Source organism: Microtus ochrogaster, unplaced genomic scaffold (genome assembly GCF_000317375.1).
Source record: "Microtus ochrogaster isolate Prairie Vole_2 unplaced genomic scaffold, MicOch1.0 UNK35, whole genome shotgun sequence".
NCBI lineage: Eukaryota > Metazoa > Chordata > Mammalia > Rodentia > Cricetidae > Microtus > Microtus ochrogaster.
Window position 1 is genome coordinate 961,691 of NW_004949133.1, and position 18,079 is coordinate 979,769.

An 18,079-nucleotide genomic window follows, 5' to 3' on the forward strand; every position below is an offset into this window, starting at 1 on the left:
TCTCTCTTCCTTCCATTTTTTCTGTTGTTTTGTTTGAGTACACATCAGGTAGGAATACTTCCCTCTGGCCTATCTGCTCACTAGCTATTCCTTTGCTCTGGAGTAGCTCAGGGCATACACTAACTGTGACTTCAGAGATCATGGTGTTAGAGCTTTGTACTCAGCATGTATGAAGTGGAGGGAGGAGTCTCAGGTTCAAGATCAACAGCCCTACCCAATAAAACTCATGATCTCTTGATATTACCATCACTACCATCTCTGGCACTACCATCACCATGAAATACAACTCTATCATTTGAAGTGCGTAAATTTTATTTATGCTCCCTTCTACCATAATAATCAGTGTTTCAATTTTTTCTCTCTCTCTCTGTATGTGATGTGCACCAGAATGCATATTAACATATGTATGGATGCATGAATATTCAATGTGCATACACATGAATTTGATTGTGTGGAGCCCAGAGGTTGATGTTATGTCACGTCTTTGATCATCACTCTACTTTATTTACAGAGGCAGGGTGTCTTCATCCTATATCATGTGAATTAGACTATTCCAGCAAGCCTACTTATCTTAAGGCTCCCATCTCTACCTCCCAAGTGCTGGTATTATTGCAGGCCATTATATGTGTTGACATTTTCTGTGGATGCTAGAGATCCGAACTGCAGTCTTCATGCGTGTGTGACAAGCACTATGGCCACTGAGTCATCTTTCTCATTCTCTGGCTCCTTAAGCTTTCCACATAACGCATCTTGACTGAAAATGACCTGAACATCATGAAAAGAAAAGGAGAGATGGTGGAACGCAATGCAGCATTAAATGTCTGGTTCCTGCAAAAGGCTTTGCATGTGGGTGGATGAGGTACATTGGGTTCTAACTAGCTTTGCTGGGAGTCCTCTGGACAGCATGGCACCCAGGCTTCATAAGAAAGGGATACTATATGAAAGCGCTAGTCTCTTTCCCATCTCCTTACCAACGAACACTCAAGAAATTCTGTGCTTTAAACACAGGCAAGTGGCTTGAAGAGCTGTTAGATCTCGGCTTCCACTAATGGTATCCTTGCATGTGTTGCATGCTGGCTTTTTTGTTTCTGATTCTTATTAATGAAGACATAATTAATGAAGTTTACCCTTGCCAGTGGACCAGAGCCCAGATAATTACAGTTTAGGTAAATACTCTTGACTATGATTTAGAGGACAGGAGCACATTAAAAATGCTAGTTCTCAGGTTCTAATTCGGATGATGAGCTCAGCATTCTGCCCGGTGTATGTGCTCTGGATCGGCATGTCTAGCAAGTTCTCAGGTGCATCCGGTTCATAGCAGCATTTAAGGAACACAAAAGTCTTCATTGAATTTGTATTGCATATGAATAAAAAATATTATGAGATTTTTCTCTTGAGAAAGACGTGCCACTATTTGTTTGGAAACAATATTGTTAGAAAATATTTGATAAGCTTGGCTTAAGGTAGAAGTGGTTCCGTTTGATGTTAACAAGAAACATTCTCTGCAAATACTTCAAAAGTTCAGTGGAAGTCCATTTTGTTTATGTTATTTAAAATTAGTCTGATCTGAGCAAAGATCTAAACAGAGAGTTATAAAGTGCAGAATGGACAGCAAACATCATGCACACATGTGCATCCAGTAAATACTCGCTGCATGAATGCTACACTTAAATTTGCTTTGTTTCCCAAATAAAAAGCAAAGGAATGATGCCTTTAACCTCCCAGATTTTTTTCCTTCTCAAATATCACTTATAGTCTGGATGTTTGAATCCTAGCAAACGCAACATCTGTACTTTCTCAAAAAATATTGATCTCTCTTTATTTGTTCAGTTCGTAGTCACTGCCCATCTTTTATGTGGTGAGACACACTCTGAATTACAGGGATATGCCAGACGTGGTCTCTACTCTCATGGACTTTTCTACCAGAGAGAACCAGGAAGGCAGATATGCTGGGAAAAGGTTGATCACGGAGGAGACAAAGGAAATCTCAGAAAACAGATCGAACATCAGTTAAGGCCATGAACCAGCTTGATATTTGTTTCCTTTTGTCTATTGCTTCAAGGTGACTCAGGCTAAATTTTTTTCATTATGGTTCAAGAGTCTACAAGACAGAAAAAAAATAAAAATAAGAAGAATGTGTGTTTGTGTGCGGGAATGTGTTCATGTTCTTATGTGTGAATGAACTAGTATGTAAGTGTGGGCGCGTGTGCACATGGAAGGCAGAAATCAGCGTTGGATGTCGTGTCTCAGGAACTCTTTACTTCATTGAGACAGGAGCATCTTAATGGAGCTCACCTGTTTGGTTTGATTGACAGACCAGAAAGCCCCCAGGGATCCACTTGCCTCTGCCTTCCCAGCACAGGGACTTTTAGAAAAGTGTGTGCCGCTATGCCCAGCTTCGTACGCGATTGCTAGCAGCTGGACTTCTGTCCTCTTGGTTGAGCAGCAAGCACTCCGCTCACTGTGACATCTCTCCAGAGCTGAGAACGAATAGTTGTGTGTGTCCAGAATTGTGAAGTACAGAGAGACAGAAAGTGGACAACTGATTGCCCAGGGCTGGAGGTGATGTGCTTTAGACGGGTGAGGAGCATGACATGTGAACTAACGTATAATGCATCCTCAATTGTTTTCACCTCATCTGTGGGCTCCCTCCCACCCCTGTCATACTCCATACCTGCCTAGATACCTCTCTTCCACAATCGCTTCTCTAATTTCTTTTGAGACTCACTGCGTTTAACCAGGGCCATCTGTGTGACCATGGGATTGGAATTGTCCATCGGAGCTTCCTGGGCTCACCAGTGACAGGAAACTTTCAGATGTTGCCCCACGTAACATTTTTTTTTTTTTTTTTCGAGACAGTCCTCTTGTAACTTTTGACAGCCTTTGTTCTTCCTGGGCGCCCGGCTGGGTTTCCTTTCTATACAGCAATGGATGGGCTGTTTGAACTCGGATTTTTCTTTAGGTTGCCAGCTCACAAATAATGACACAGAGACTTATTAATTATAAAAGCTCAGCCTAGAGCTTAGGCTTGCTCCTAACTGTTATTTTAACCCATTTATATCAATCTATGCTCTATTACATGGCGTTATCTCTCTTCCATCCTGTTTCTTCTCTGTGTCTCCTGGCTTCCCCCCTACGTACAGATTCCTCCTCCCCCTCCTTTCACTCCCCGGAAATCCTGCCTGTATCTCCTGCCCAGCTATTGGCCATCAGCTTTTTATTACACCAATCACAATGGTACAACTCCACACAGTGTACAAATACCCCACAACAGATGTTTGTCCCAGGGTTCCACCCACGTCCTCATCCTAGATTTCTTCTGCTTACAGGCAAACCATCCTTCCCACCCCTACACAGCAAAACTACAGCTCCACTTCCTGCAGCCTGTCTCAGCCTGGAACTTTCTTCATGCATGAGGAAAGGAACTTCCTTTCCTCATGGAACAACTCTTTTCTGATCTCTTACAGTAAATATTCAGCTCCACCCCACTACATCCAATTAATTGGTGCAAACCACCTAGATTTTCTTTCCTTTTTTTTTATTTTGGATCTATTAAAACACAACTTTCTAAAATTTTCCCTTCCTTTCTCTCCCCCTGGGCTCTTGATTCAGGCCAGCAGTTTTGATTTCACGGCTCCTTCAAAAACCCAATCTCATCATCTCCTATTTCCAAGATCACCATAACCATTTTCTTGATCTAGGATGCTATTAATTTCCTTCATGTGTCAATGCTTGTGGAGGTTCCCAGGGCATGAAGGATGAACAAGTGGGTCAATTAAAGTATGCAGCTCTAGCAAAAGTGCCACCTATTGAGGGCATAGAAGCAGAGAGTGATTTTACTCTTGGTATTCATTTTTAAATGTGTTTTCAACAATTTTTTCTTCAGTTTTTCCATAGCTCCATCTCCACTGGCATGTTTCAAGTCTTCTGGTTGTCTCTGATTATGTTTGTTTTCTTTGGTCCAGAGCCTTGGATTTGCCCTCCAATTTGTCTGAATTCAGCATCAGTTGTCAATAGCAGCTAACTGGAAGGAGGCAGAGTGCCCAAGAAGTAACACCAACCAAACCAGACTTCTTGTTTCAATTAGATTACTTAATACAGGGTTTTCCAGTTTTCTTCAGACCCATTAGCCAACTAAGTATTTTGGAAAAAAAAATGTCAGGAAAGAGAGGTTGCAGAATTTGAGAGACATGAGTGAATGAATCAGAGAGGAATGGAGCTTGAGCTCGCTCCTAACGTTTATACGTGGATATAAAATTTTTATGAACCAAAGAAATGGAGGGTGACTTATTGTTCTTGCCCAGCTCTATTATGGTACTATTCATACTTTGCAATGGAATAATAGAGGTCTGCGTGCATTATTGTATGGCTCCAACATCGTTACTTCTAAATAAAACCTGTGGCTTTTTAGATGACATCTCAAACTTGCAGTGTCATTTAAAGAATTTCTCAAATTGAATGTTGTGACTAAAATCCTTCTTCTTAACATCTCTAGAGATCTCTAAATACTGTAGGTATTTCATGTGTATTATTACATGTTTTTACAGTACATGTAAAATATTCCTTTAAAGAAAATGTTATATAATCTTTTTCTCTTTGAGTTCATATTTCACTCTGGCTTTCCTGGTAGCTTTTATACTTGTAGGTCTTTTATTTTTAATTCTGCCATTCTTTTCAGTGAAAGAAAGTAAACATGTAAGTTTTGCCTTTTGTTCAGTGGCCACAAAGCCTCAAATATTAAATGTTCCTGTAGATTAATCATTTTAGTGAACAACAGTAGTTGATCAACTACCTTAAATAAGCTATGAACTTAATTATTAAGCCTAGAATTATACATTTTAGTGACCAGAGGCACCTCATGTGAGGTGATGATTTTGCTGTGAGTGCTTTATGGATGAATGCTGCTTATTTCTTGAAAGTAAAAGGAGACCTAGCATTTCAAGTGGGGCAGGATGGGAGCCATCCCTTTGGGGTGTCAGCAGACAGAAGGGAACGCTCAAGGGGGCGGGAAGCAGAACCTGCTTGTTTCAAACAAGGCACGTTTGCTATCCAATTAGGGAAAAAAAAAAACCCAACAAGTGGAGCTTGGGGATTTGCAGAGTGATTGCTCTTTACCTCACTGTGAATAGACACCATCCTTACCATATGCCCGTTCAGAGATGGGGTGGCAAGCAGAGCTGCTGTAACTCCTAGAGGAGAGATTGCTGAGGTCAGAGGTCTGAGGAACAAGGAGGGAAGGATGGCAGCCTAAAATGGAAGGAAAGAGGAAGCTGCAAAACAATGTGTACTGAGACTCGGGCAACCGCTTGAAGGAATTTTCAAGTGTTTGTTCTATGTTTAGGGGCCAGATATGTTCTGACGTACCTGCGGAAGACTGTATAACAAATACTGTTTCTACTGAAAACTCAGCCCAACCTCCATCACCTGCTTATGGTTTTTAAATAATGTTAAAAAGCCACATCTCCCTGGGTGTGGTCCACATGCCTATAATCTTTGTACTTGGAAGGCAAGAGGATCAGAAGTGTTGGGCTAAACTGAATGACATAGCAGTGCCTGAGGCCAGTCTGAGTGAGGTACACGAGACCCTGTCTCCAAAACCAATAAACAAACTACATTGATAAAATAGAAGTAAAGGCCATTCACTCAGTCAGTCTTTCATCAGACATAAATGTTTCAAACATTTCTCTATAGCCATCATAAATGACTGTGGAAACAAAGATTAAATACCCTTGTTTTTCAATTATTTTCTTTCAAATAGAGGAGAAAATTTTCATATAGTGACTATGCTGAGTCTATTAGCTGTAACTAAGCAATTATATAAAAAAAGAATGCTGGAAATGAAGATGATTTAAGAAACACAAATGATTTCACAATGGAAATAATATTCAAATAACAGCAGTGATTAACAGTGATCCTAGGAAATACGTCAGGCATAAAAATAGTAAAGAGCAATAGCTTTAGAGATGTTTAGAAGTTGAAAGCTCCCCTGCATAGGGTTGAACATGCAGATTTGTGAGTTTCACATATAAAGCAGATGGGAAAGAGATGCTATGGGATGCAAATGAAAAAGACAAAGGTCTCTGAAGGCCTATGCCAGCTGCTGAAGAAGTTGAATTTGCGATGGGAAACTTTCAAAATGTTAGAATTTTTGTTCTGATAGGTATCTGGGAGCTCAGTCTGAGAACGGGAATAGGGAGGCCAGTGGGGAGACAATGTCCAAGGTCAGGAGATAAGAACCTGGATCAAAAAGATAGAGGTGAAACGTGTTGCCAATGGATTTCATGTGGGAGAAGAGGGGTTCACATTTCGAGCAAGCCCATGTGGTTTAGAAGTTGAAGTTTGATCTTGGAATTATCAAGCACAGAAGCCAGCAGGATTCATGAGCCTATCAACACAACCAGAAATACTACCGTTGAGTTCTGTAAAGTAAAAGTCTATACTGTCTTACACGCACACCCTCGGCAGGGATTCCACAGCCTGGGACGTTGTTCTGCTTGCATTCTGCTGCTATGACAAGTGACTGTACCAAAGCAATGAAGGGGAGGAAAGATTTTGACATTTAGTCCCAGTCCATATCTGTACACAGGGAACGGTACCCTCTTATACCCATTAGCAATCGAGACAACGTCTCACAGACATGCCCACAGGCCAACCTGATAAATATTGGTCAATTAGGATCTTCTTTTCAACTGAGTCTATGTTGGATCAAGTTGACAGTTAATACTAGGGCAGGCATCGAATTCTTGCATTAAAAAAATCAGCACTAGTCATTTCTTCTGGCAGGTCTATTTACATCAGGGAACAAAAATCCCAGAGGTACACCACTACCCATGTCAAAACCAATTAATTGAAAGGAGATGGGGCAAATTCATTGGCTTGGACCAACTTTCCACAACGTGGTATGTGTTAGGTTCATGGTGAACTTAGAATCCAATGCCTGAATGTGGTTCTTCAAGTGAGGGCGAATAGGGCTATACATGAAGTAGCAAATGACAGCCTCAGCTTCCGGTGTAAAGGAAAATGCTAAGTTGGTCCCTGAGATCTGAACCATCAGGAGAGCAGCAGATGCATGGGAAATGATTGAAGAGCCACAGGACGTATGGAACCTAGGATTGGAGAAAACATGGGGAATGTTTGGTGGGCAGTTGGGCATAGTACCTAAGAGTCATGAGCAGAGGGCTAATGACTGAAGTCAAAATCAGGGATGAAGAATAAGATGAGATTATGAAAATAAGTCCTTACGGGGGAATTTCAGTCTGCTGAGGAAAGCATAGAAAGAAATGGGGGAAAAAAAAAACCAGAAAAATGCCAAGAGAAAGTAGATGCATACGCTGATGAAACCCAGAGGAAGGGGCAATGGGATTTGGCTTTGTCAAATGTAACCATGAGTTGCTGTCATTCCTAAAATCTATGATGTAGCAAAATCAAGCCGCTGGAAGTAAGAGTGAGCAGGAAAGCTGTGCTTGGCTCAAAGTATCTTGAACAGTACTCTCTGACTTTTATGGATGGGTACACTGGAAAAATCTCTCCTATGTGCCCAGGGAAAAGTGATCTGGGAACACGGTACTATCCTGGCAGGGTGGGAAAGACTCTGCCGAGTGTAGTCAGTATGCCATGGCCAGCTTCTTGGGCATTAGCTTCAATTCCTTATCTGAAACGAAGTAATGGACCGTCTGATAGCTGGGAGAACAATGGCGCTGGCTACAAAACCCTTCATGGAAGGCAGTACTCTTCCTTTCAAGCAAAACTCGTGGAGACTTTGTGGATAGTGGCTTGATGACAGCCCACTCTCCTCTTCACAGTAACATGGTCTAGTGGGTGATAACACAATTGTATCTAAGGAAATCTGGAAGAAGCCAGCAGTGGGCCATGCTGGGTCCTATACTGGTAGCTCAATTCCCAGAAATCGACTATCTTCCCATTCTGACGCATGGGTCCTAAACAGAAGCCACTCCTGCCCATATACATCCCAGCGCCACAGAGCTCCCTCATCCATTCCCTTATGGAAGATTACAGCCTGCTGCCATATTGCCTTGGGATTGGATTGCCTGTCCTGATTGTACCCCAGTACTTTCCTCAGACTAAGAGCTTTGATTACTCTGATGCCTTTGCTATCCATAAATCAAAACACCTAACCCAAAATCATATTTTCTTTGGTTGAAAAATCTTCTTCAAAGCATGATATAATTTTTTTTTCAGATGAAATGGAATTGTCCCTGGGATGAGAGGGTGGTCAGTTCGGCCCAAACAATGTCCCTTGGAAAAGTAAACTAATCTGATTGGATTTCAAACTCCTGTATCATGTGGGATGCCTTAATATTTCTGCTTTGAAATTGCTAGCCACTTCCCAGTCTTTTCAGGACACTTCAGAGATTTGAAGTTAGGACTTCTGAGTTTGCCTCTTACAATATTTCAACTTCTCTGGCTTCAAATGAACGGCAACTACTCCTTTGTAGTCAGAGAACCACTGCATTTGAACTCGGTGCGACCTTATCATCAGAGACATGCAAATTAATAATAAGATGTCTTTTCACATGTTTCTTTTTCAGATAGGCAAAAGTTACGTGTGGTCACACCAAGTGTTTGCAAGTATATGCAGCAGCAGGGACCTACATTTTACCTCAGGGAAAGAATGCTGGCATCAGCACTTGGAAAGCAACCTGTGGAAGCTATTCCAGTTCAAGCTGAGCGTAGCCTGTGACCCAGCATTTGCCCCATGTCTCCTGTAAAAATCTGAAACCAGAAGACATAAATAAACAGATATTAGAAGTGTCCGGTGTAACGCTGTTGGCTACAGAGGACAAGCAGAAGTGCCTTGCAGTCTCTTACTAAGATGAATGGATAGGATTCATTTAAATAGTCAGCAGAGGGGTGAACAGATGTCTGCAAGTACCCACAGGTGTAGAATCTCAAGCATGCAATTCCGAAGTGGAAAGTTGAGGGTGATGTTATTTACGTGAAGAATTATGACACCCTCTCAAAAAACACTCATGCATAAATCATAACCTAAAACATAAGCAGTGAATGGTACAATGTGTACAGAGAGCAGGATGCTGGTCATCTCAGTGAGGACATTCAGAAGGAGCTACAGGAGGGAGCTGTAGGTCGTCTCTCTATATATTCATATTTTTTTAAATTGAGACTGTACAATAAAGATGAGAAATGTCAAGATTGTTTTCATCTTGATGATTAGCCCATAAGATTTATGGTATTTTCTATCTCACTCCATGAAACAGTGAACAGTTAGAAATTTTGAAAGAAAGTCACTTTGTGTGGCCAAAAAAACCTAACATGAAGAAGGCAACAACTAAATTGGATAGGTGGGGTTTGAGGCAGATATTGGCTAATCTTTTCTGTAAGAGGCCACATAATGAATATTCTTTGACTTTGTGGGCATCATGGTCACTGGCTCCCCTACTCATTCTGCCCTTATGGTACAAATGCAGCCAAAGTCAAAGATAAATGAGCGGGTATGGCCACATTCCAACACAAGCTTATTTACACAACTGAGCATCAGGTTTGGTTTGGCCCCAGGGGTCATAGTTTGCCTCAGTTTATAGTTGCGAGGGGGAGATTGGCTGTTTCGGCAACAAGCAACCCCAAGCAAAGGGTAATCTTGGAGAGCCAAGGAAATCCGAATGTGTCTCTAGAGAGTTAGACAAGAAACTAAATATTACCTTCCTGGTAAAAGACTCAAAATTACAGATGAAGTACCTTTGTTTGGTGAGCATGTGGCTGTAGGAAACCTATAAACAACTGTCCCCGGTGATTAACATGGCTGGGGGTTTGGGTTTCCATTGTTTTGCTTGGTTAGGGTCTACCTCATTGGGTAGAGGAGAAGTCTATCTCAGATGCTTTCCTTCATCCTTCCCTGATGTTCTGGAATTCTTAGGATGTGGGAAATGTTCTGCCCCCCTTCTATTCTCTATACCTACACAGCCCATCTCCGTCTTGCCCTGATGTCTAAACTCCAGCAAGGTCACTCTGAGGATGAGGTCCCCAGTGTCACTGCATCTTTGTCTGTCATCCATCCGCATGCCCCTGGTGACTTGGCACTGCTGTATCTTTCTCCGAAGAACTGATAGAAGGGACTTGTTATTTTGGCTGCCTAGGTGGTAGGCTGCTCTGGCTTCAAAGGTCAGGCCCAAGGGCGTTCACTTAGGGGAAATACTTCCATAACCAGCTCTCCTTTTATACAATCTACTTTGGCCAACCTAGTCTGCTCAGGCCATTAGCATTTATAGTCCTGGCACACTTTGCAAATTGACAACATTGTCAGGCCAGAAAGATGGTTAATAAAACCAACAGGAGTTATTTATGAGTTTCTTCTGATACAAGCCAAACACAAGATGTGAGAGTTCAATGAAGTATCCTCACGCAGTGGCAGCAGCATTCCCGGGAGGTGGTTGTATGTCAGCCATCTCTCTGAGTAGAAAAGGGGTCCAGGCAGCCCTGAAGTGCTAAATGTAGGTCCTGGTTGGCACCCCGACATGTGTGTGATGATAAACTGAGGATAGAGATGTGTACCTTCTCTCCAACAGGGTCACCAGGGCCGGCAGAGTAGTTGTCATTAGCAGCAGCTGGCTCAACTGCCCCTAAAGTAATAAGGATAACTCCTAGTCCTCTTTGTAGCCAAACGGGTATGCAACTGGCTTACCTGTTCTGGCACTGAGATGCCAGGTCGTTGGCCAGCTTCTTTTCACTACATATAAAGGAGAAATGAGGTATATAGCAGGGGGTGGGGAGCTGGGCTGGAGAGGAGAGCCAGACTTGGCCCCAGTTGGGTAGATTTTATCAGTATCTTTGCCTTTCCTCAAAATTGGAAGTTCGCTTTACTTCCTTAGTTCTTGGGAGACACAGCTTCCAGGGATGGATGCCAGATGTTTGCATGCCCTTTTAAAGTGTTCAAAGAGCGCCTGTTACTAATCACCGCATCGAATATTGTTCACACGAAGAGTTTCTGCCCCAGATTGATCTGAGCATGTTTCAGCTCTCTTCTCCCTGACAACAGTAAGAAGCTGTTGAAGGAGAGAGCGTGTAGTTTGAGCCTACCAAGAGTCCACCATAAGCTGTCGTTGGAGCTAGCAGGGGAGAACTAGGCTGGCCATAAATCTTTCCTGGCTGAGACTTGAAAACTTTTGGTTTTAGTTTACTTAGAATGTTAATAATTTTGGAAATTATTAAAGTAAAACCAAAAGACTCGCCTTTTAAGAGGCCATTGAGATCGCAAATCACTCCACAGATACAATAAGCTGAGCGGATCCAAGTCTCAACTCTTGCCATGGGTCTGCTGGAAGTGTGGCCATTTTCATATGACAGGTCGTGTGTGGAACCAAAGAGGCGTGAGAAGAGCCCTTAAAAGAAGCTTGGACTTAGAAGTTGAAAATTGTGCTGTACCAATGTTTTTATAACCGGAAAAAGCAAATCCCTTCCCCCCCTCTCAGTTCTTCAGTGTTTCTTCCTGTTGGTCAACGTCACCTGCATTCTCTAACGTTAGTCAGTGTTTCTGGTAACGCCACCACCAGGACAATGGATCTCTCTGAACCTGGGACTCAGTGATTAGCTAGACTGGCTAGACAGTACGCCCCGGTTCCTGCTGGCTCTCTCTCTCTTTCTCTCTCTCTCTCTCTCTGCCTCCCAACCTGGGATCACAGGTGTGTTTCCACTCCAGGCTTTTCTTCACAGGACTTCTGGGGAAATCTAGCCTTAGGTCTTCATGCTTTCACAGGGAGCACCTTCCTTACTAATCCATCTCCCCAGCTCATCCTTTCCAGACTTCAAATGACCTAGCACAACAGATACATGTTCTTTATACTTTATATGGTCACATCCCCTGTGGCCATGGGTTTCCTCATTAGCCAGTTTTCTTTTACTGAAGCAAAGCATGTGAGATAACTGAAAAAGATGGAAAGCTCATAGTTTTAAAGGTTTTAGTTCGTACACAGATCCATGAGAAGTGCCAGATCCAGGGAGGGTTGAGTTTGTGGCAGAGAATGCTGCCCACTCCATTGCAGCCCAGAAACAGAAGAGAGAAGGTGGCTTGTTGTAGTGGGAGGGCCGAGTTCTGGTGGGGACACACTGCCCTGGCTGTTGTTGTTTGTGTTTTTATACTTAGCTTTAGGCCTCTGGATTTGGAGTAATTGTAGGTCTAGGTGCCAGTTTCTGGATTTGTTTTTGTTGGGTGGGTGTTTTCCTCCTTAGTTTCTGTTTCCTCTCTGGTCTTCTGGATCTCATGGCCTGTGGTTGAGTAGAGAGAGGGTCTCTGTCTATGTTGGGGTGGGGGTAGACTTCTGATGTCCTGGATGGACTCTGGTCCACAGGGGGGTTGATGCACAAGTTTAGGACTGAAGTTCTGACTATGTATGGGCATGGCCTCTGATCTGGCTAGGGGTCCTCTGGGGTTCAGATGCTCGTCTGGAGCCTGCATGGGACCAACCTAGCCCCTCTGCGTATATCTGACAGTTGTGTAACTTTGTCTTCTTGGGAACTCCTAACAGTGGTAGCAGGGGCTGTCTTTGACTTTTGCTGGATTTTTGGAACGCATTCCTCATACTGGGCTGCCTTGTCCAGCCTTAATACAAGGTCAGGTGCTTAGTCTTACTACAACTTGATATGAACAGTGGTAGCAGGGGCTGTCTTTGACTTTTGCTGGATTTTTGGAATGCATTCCTCATACTGGGCTGCCTTGTCCAGCCTTAATACAAGGTCAGGTGCTTAGTCTTACTACAACTTGATATGCCATGTTTTGTCAATATCCAGCAATTTTCTGAATAGAAATGGAGAAGGAGTGGGTAGGATAGGGGGATGCAGAGGGGAGGGGGTACTGGGAAGAGAGGAAGGAGGGGAAACTGCAGTTAGGATGTCAAAAAATTAATTAGAGAGAGGGGGAGAAGAAGAAGGAGAAAGGAAAAAAGGAGAAGAGGCACTGGTCCCACACTCTCTCAAGGGTATATTCACAATGACATAAAGGCTTACTAGCAGGTTTTACCTCTTAAAGGATCCTCCAAATGCAAACTCTGGGGCACTGGAACCTGGGGGATATTTGGCTGCACAACAGTAAGAGGAAAATACCGGTATTGACAAAGCTTGTGATAGTGTTTATGCTAGGATCCAGTCTCCAGAAATACTTGATGACAGAAAGAATCATCTCTAGGATGATGTACAAAGCCACTTGTCACTTAGACCTGGACTAGTAACAACAATACACACGGGAATTTAGCACAGGCGTTTTAACATAGCTTGATAAGAGAGAGATAGCTACATTCATGGAAGCCAAGGGTACAGAGCTGGGATGCCTAGATTCAATTATTTCATATATAGGCTTTGTGATTTTGGCAAGTTGCATAGGTTTTTCCCGCCTATTTCCTCATCCATGAAATTGGAAAAGCAGTCATACCTACTTAATGCAACTCTGATTACTAGTTACATTTACATATAAAAGGAAAAAGAAAACCGGCTATATCTTGAGTACCAATAAATTATAGTAAATGCCTGTATGAGCTTAGAATTTAAAAAATGCATTCTGGGACCAAAGGACTCAACTTCTGACGGCCTCAGTTGGGGATAGACAGTAGGTAGAGTCTAAGGCTGTTTCAGGGCTCAAATAAGCTGGGAAGAGGCTCAAATGTCAAGCAGTTAAGCCAGCAATAATCCACACTGTGCACACCTGTAGGGTCAATGCTGGGTGCTGTTATTGCTACCTTGGCTTTGGGCTACATCAACACTACTGGCTCTAATTTTTCTGAAATCATTCAACTTACTACTGTATCCCTGATATTTTTCTTGTTGCTGCGACAAAAATACCCGACTTAGCCATCTGTTAAGGGAGGAATGATTAGTTTTGCCTTACAGTGTAAGAAGGGATAGGGCCTGCCTCTACGGGGAAGATATGGTATCAGGAACATAAGGAGGGTTCTTGAGCAGTAAGGAAGGAAAGAGCAGCCAGGAAGTAGCATCGGCTGTCCTTCAGTGACTCACTTCCACCAGCGAGGTCTTACCAGCTGGGACCTAAGTGTTCAAACAACGTGAGCTATGAAGGATGCTTCCCATTCAAACAACAAATACTGCCTTCTAATAGTGCTGTCGCGTGCTTGCTGTTGGGTACCGTGTATGAGAGTCGCAGCTGCCTCCGATGGTACTGTTTAATCATGTCAGACTTCTATGTCTCTGGGTATCCAGCCATAAACACTGAGAGAAAAAGATGGATGGTCTCTAGATAACCCTTGTCAACCAACTGTTTTCTCTTGGCAGGATGTTCTGGAAGCTCTCGCTGACCTTGCTCCTCGTGGCTGTGCTGGTAAAGGTTGCTGAAGCCCGGAAGAACCGGCCTGCGGGCGCCATCCCTTCACCGTACAAGGATGGCAGCAGCAACAACTCGGAGAGATGGCATCACCAGATCAAGGAGGTGCTGGCCTCCAGCCAGGAGGCCCTCGTGGTCACTGAGCGCAAGTACCTTAAGAGTGACTGGTGCAAGACGCAGCCACTGAGGCAGACCGTGAGCGAGGAGGGCTGCCGCAGCCGCACCATCCTCAACCGCTTCTGCTATGGGCAGTGCAACTCCTTCTACATCCCGCGGCACGTGAAGAAGGAGGAGGACTCCTTCCAATCCTGCGCCTTCTGCAAGCCCCAGCGTGTCACCTCCGTCATCGTGGAGCTCGAATGCCCCGGGCTTGACCCACCTTTCCGAATCAAAAAAATCCAGAAGGTGAAGCATTGCCGGTGTATGTCCGTGAACCTGAGTGACTCTGACAAGCAGTGAAGTCACCAGGGCAAGATGCAGCTCCACCCTGAGAGCCCTTGCCCCTGGGTCGCGCCACCGCCACTTCTGTCGAGCTCACTCACACTATGCCCGGTGTCCCTGTCAGCAGCAAATGCATCTCTTAGGGCTAACAGTGCCCTTGTCACAAATGTGGACCGCAAGTCGATATGTTCCAGATCCACCCCGGGCTATACTCGTGTCTCCAAATCCAGGCTGTGGATCGGGCACAGAAGATGTTGGAAAACACTCTCAGAAACTAGACAGGACTTTTCAGGCGATGCACTGTCAATCGGGGATTGACGTTTCCACCATGTGGAAAAGCCACCCTTTCCCCGGCCACATCCTACACTCCAGCTCTACCATCCCTTGGTGAAGAACGCACCACTACTCTGTCGCAAACTTCCACTTCCGTTGGCCACCAGACCTCTGTGGTGTGGGCATTCACTCTTCTGAGCTGGGAGCTTCCGGGCTCTAAGGTTGCTGTGAAGTCAATATGGGCAGCATCCACAAGCTCACCCTCAAGGGGTCTCCAAACAAACCTGATACCCACAAGGACAAGGCAAGCTTAGTGGATCAGGAAATGACTTCCCTAGGAACTGTGCTCAGCAGGCCAGACCCTCTGCACCTCTAGACACCACCACCTCTTTTCTTGTTCCTTCTAGCCCTCGCCTGTGGACTCAAGATGAACTCTGGCACACATGCTCTTTCCTCTACCATTAGCCTGTCCCCACGCGAAAGGTCTCTGTGTTAATGTCAGTTCTATAATTGATCTATTGTGTAAAAAGCTGTTAAAAGTATTATCGACCTATTCCTGTATCGACTCACATGTTTGGACTCTGGCTTTGCAGCACCATTCTTGAATAGACAGTAGCACAGGGAATGAGCTGTAGAAAAGGTATTTCACTGAGAAATACTGCCAGGTCAGCAGTTCACTGCCACACACCTTTTATCAGATTGAGCGGGGAGGAGGGACACGTCACCATTTACCTACATGAGTATGACATCACTGAGACACTAAAGCATTGCAGCGTAGTGTAGAGACTGGGTTAGGACAGATGGTGCATCCAGGCGAGTCATTGGGAAGTGGTAACGCTTGAGGCACACACGGGAAATGAGACCTGGTACTGTCTTCACTGCCATAACACTAAGCAAAAAATATTTCCTATTAAAATTCATTTAAGGATATATGGGATTGAGACACTTTGTGGCACAGGCAGACATAAAAAGTACACATAGAGAGTAGTAATGTAGTTGAACTGTCGCTCAGAAAATAGCTTCCTTTCCAAAGACTAGACTCCTAAGAATACCTTAGGTCACCCTTCGACTTCGTGATGAGTTGTGGAAGTCTCTGTAGTGTGGCCTTTGATGAGAGGACATTGAAATAATCGATTTTCCTCCAACATTACACTCACGTTCAATCTCTTTGTGCAATTGTCCCTGTGAATGACATGTATGGAATCTGACAAATGTGAAGGAGAAGCCATTTCTGGGGCTCAGAATACGTTAACCTCCTTTGGTTGGCCAATTCTCAGTGCAAGCTCTTGCACAAGTGTGGGTTTCCTCATGTGTGAGAGAGACCACCCGTTAGCTGCTCTGAGATTCAGGCTTCTGGACACTCAATAATGATGCTGGCTCCCTAGCTGGCCACCCAGAGAAAAGGATTGGGGCGAGTGGGGTAGGGTGTTTCAGGTACTCTCTTCCCTGAGTCAGAATGCACGTTTTTGAGTTTATTTACTTCTGCAACCCAGTAAACCCTAAGCCCAGCCGGTGTGGTTTTGAAGGGAATATTAACTTCAGAAATGAGAGCGCATAGCCTGAAATCTGGAGAGAGAGATGAGAATGGAGAAATTGTCGAGGGCTGGAACCCCTGGCATGAAGGCAAAAAGAGAAGAGGGCGCCCAAGGTCAGAGCTGCAGTTTTCACTTTGAGTAGAAAACCTCAAGCTAGAGCCAGAGCAGAACATGCAGCAGGAAAGCTGTGAAGGACATCCGAGTTTCCTTAATGGAGGATGATGAAGTAGAACAAGAAGGGGGAGAAGAAGAGTCTCACACCCAGCTGCAAAGCCAGCCCATATCATTTTATTAACAGGACCCACACAAGTAGAGGAAGAGTTGAGCTAGCACCCCACAAAGTACACATGTTAGCACTCTTTTTGATCTTAGTCATGGTTGTACCCATGAAAGCAATATGACATGCTGTGGTCTGAGGCTACTTCTGGGGTTATTGTCTGTATAATGTTTACCTTCGAGTGGCTCAAATTGTATTTAAATTTTGTCTTGTTTATAAATGAAGAAAAGCTATAAGTATAATGTAATTATTTTATAGGTATACTATTAAGTTATAGAACCAGTAAAGGTACTCTGGGATTATATGTGATCCTGGTGTCATGTGCCATAAAAGCTGAATTCTGCACTTGTGTCCTTGGGTAGCAAGGGATCTTGGTGCACTCAGAATGTTCCAGCCTCTGGGAGTTCACCACTGGCCCATGTCACAAACTGTCCTTGGGGGTTTGGGATCTTCTAGGAGAATTGGAAAGAAGCATTGAGCAAACAGAATTGGTGGGGATGGCTCTCAGTCCCAGTGTACAGGAGCACCTAGCTTCTTCCAAATCACCCACCAGCTGAACACAGAATGTACTCACAGTGCTCCTGGAATGAGAAATGAGGAAGCTTTGAGAGACTGATGCAGCAGAGGTCCACTGTAAGTCTCGTCGTCTCTTTGTAGCCAGTGCGCCACACTCATGTCTTACGTAAGCCAGAAACTGTGCTGAGTTTTGCTTAATTTTCCGTTGACTTTCCACAGATTTCAACATTTCTAATTTAAACACGTCTCAGTTTCACAGTGTTGTCATTTTCCTGCAAGTTGAATTATCTGCCATTTAAGAAATGCAATGATCAATAAAACGTAAAAATCTTAATAAAATTGCATGTGTGTGCTTCCCTGTATAGACTTTTACTGATTCAAATTCAATGTTTATTAATTATTATTAATAATTATTAATAAGATGATACTAATTCATCTTAGTTTTTTAAATAAGAAGAGTCTACTTTGATCAGTGTTATTCCAAGTGACTTGTTTCTGTAGTTGGCTGGCTGATTCTTAGGTTGCACAGTCAATGAAAAGGAACTGTTGCTACGGAGTGAACAACTCAGGAATGTAAGTACTTCTAGAAAGCTTACTTAATGAACAATTGAGTTACTACCGTTGACTATTGTTTGCCTGGGAGATAATGATAAGATCTGATCATAAATGATATAACTAAAGCTTGTGGATCTTCAGGCTATCCTCTGAATCTTACTTAAGCCCAACCCTAATCTCCCT

At 43.6% G+C, this 18,079-nt stretch overlaps 1 protein-coding gene across 1 annotated transcript in view; it reads left to right on the plus strand.

Moving 5' to 3' along the window:
- Positions 1 to 17,660, plus strand: part of Grem2 (gremlin 2, DAN family BMP antagonist) — a 97,121-nt gene extending 79,461 nt beyond the window's left edge. The window contains exon 2 of the mRNA XM_005368532.3: positions 14,251 to 17,660. Within this exon, the coding sequence (XP_005368589.1) occupies positions 14,252 to 14,758 (507 nt within the window). The 5' untranslated portion in view covers position 14,251 and the 3' untranslated portion in view covers positions 14,759 to 17,660. The remainder of the gene's footprint in view (positions 1 to 14,250) is intronic.
- Positions 17,661 to 18,079: the final 419 nt, after the last annotated feature.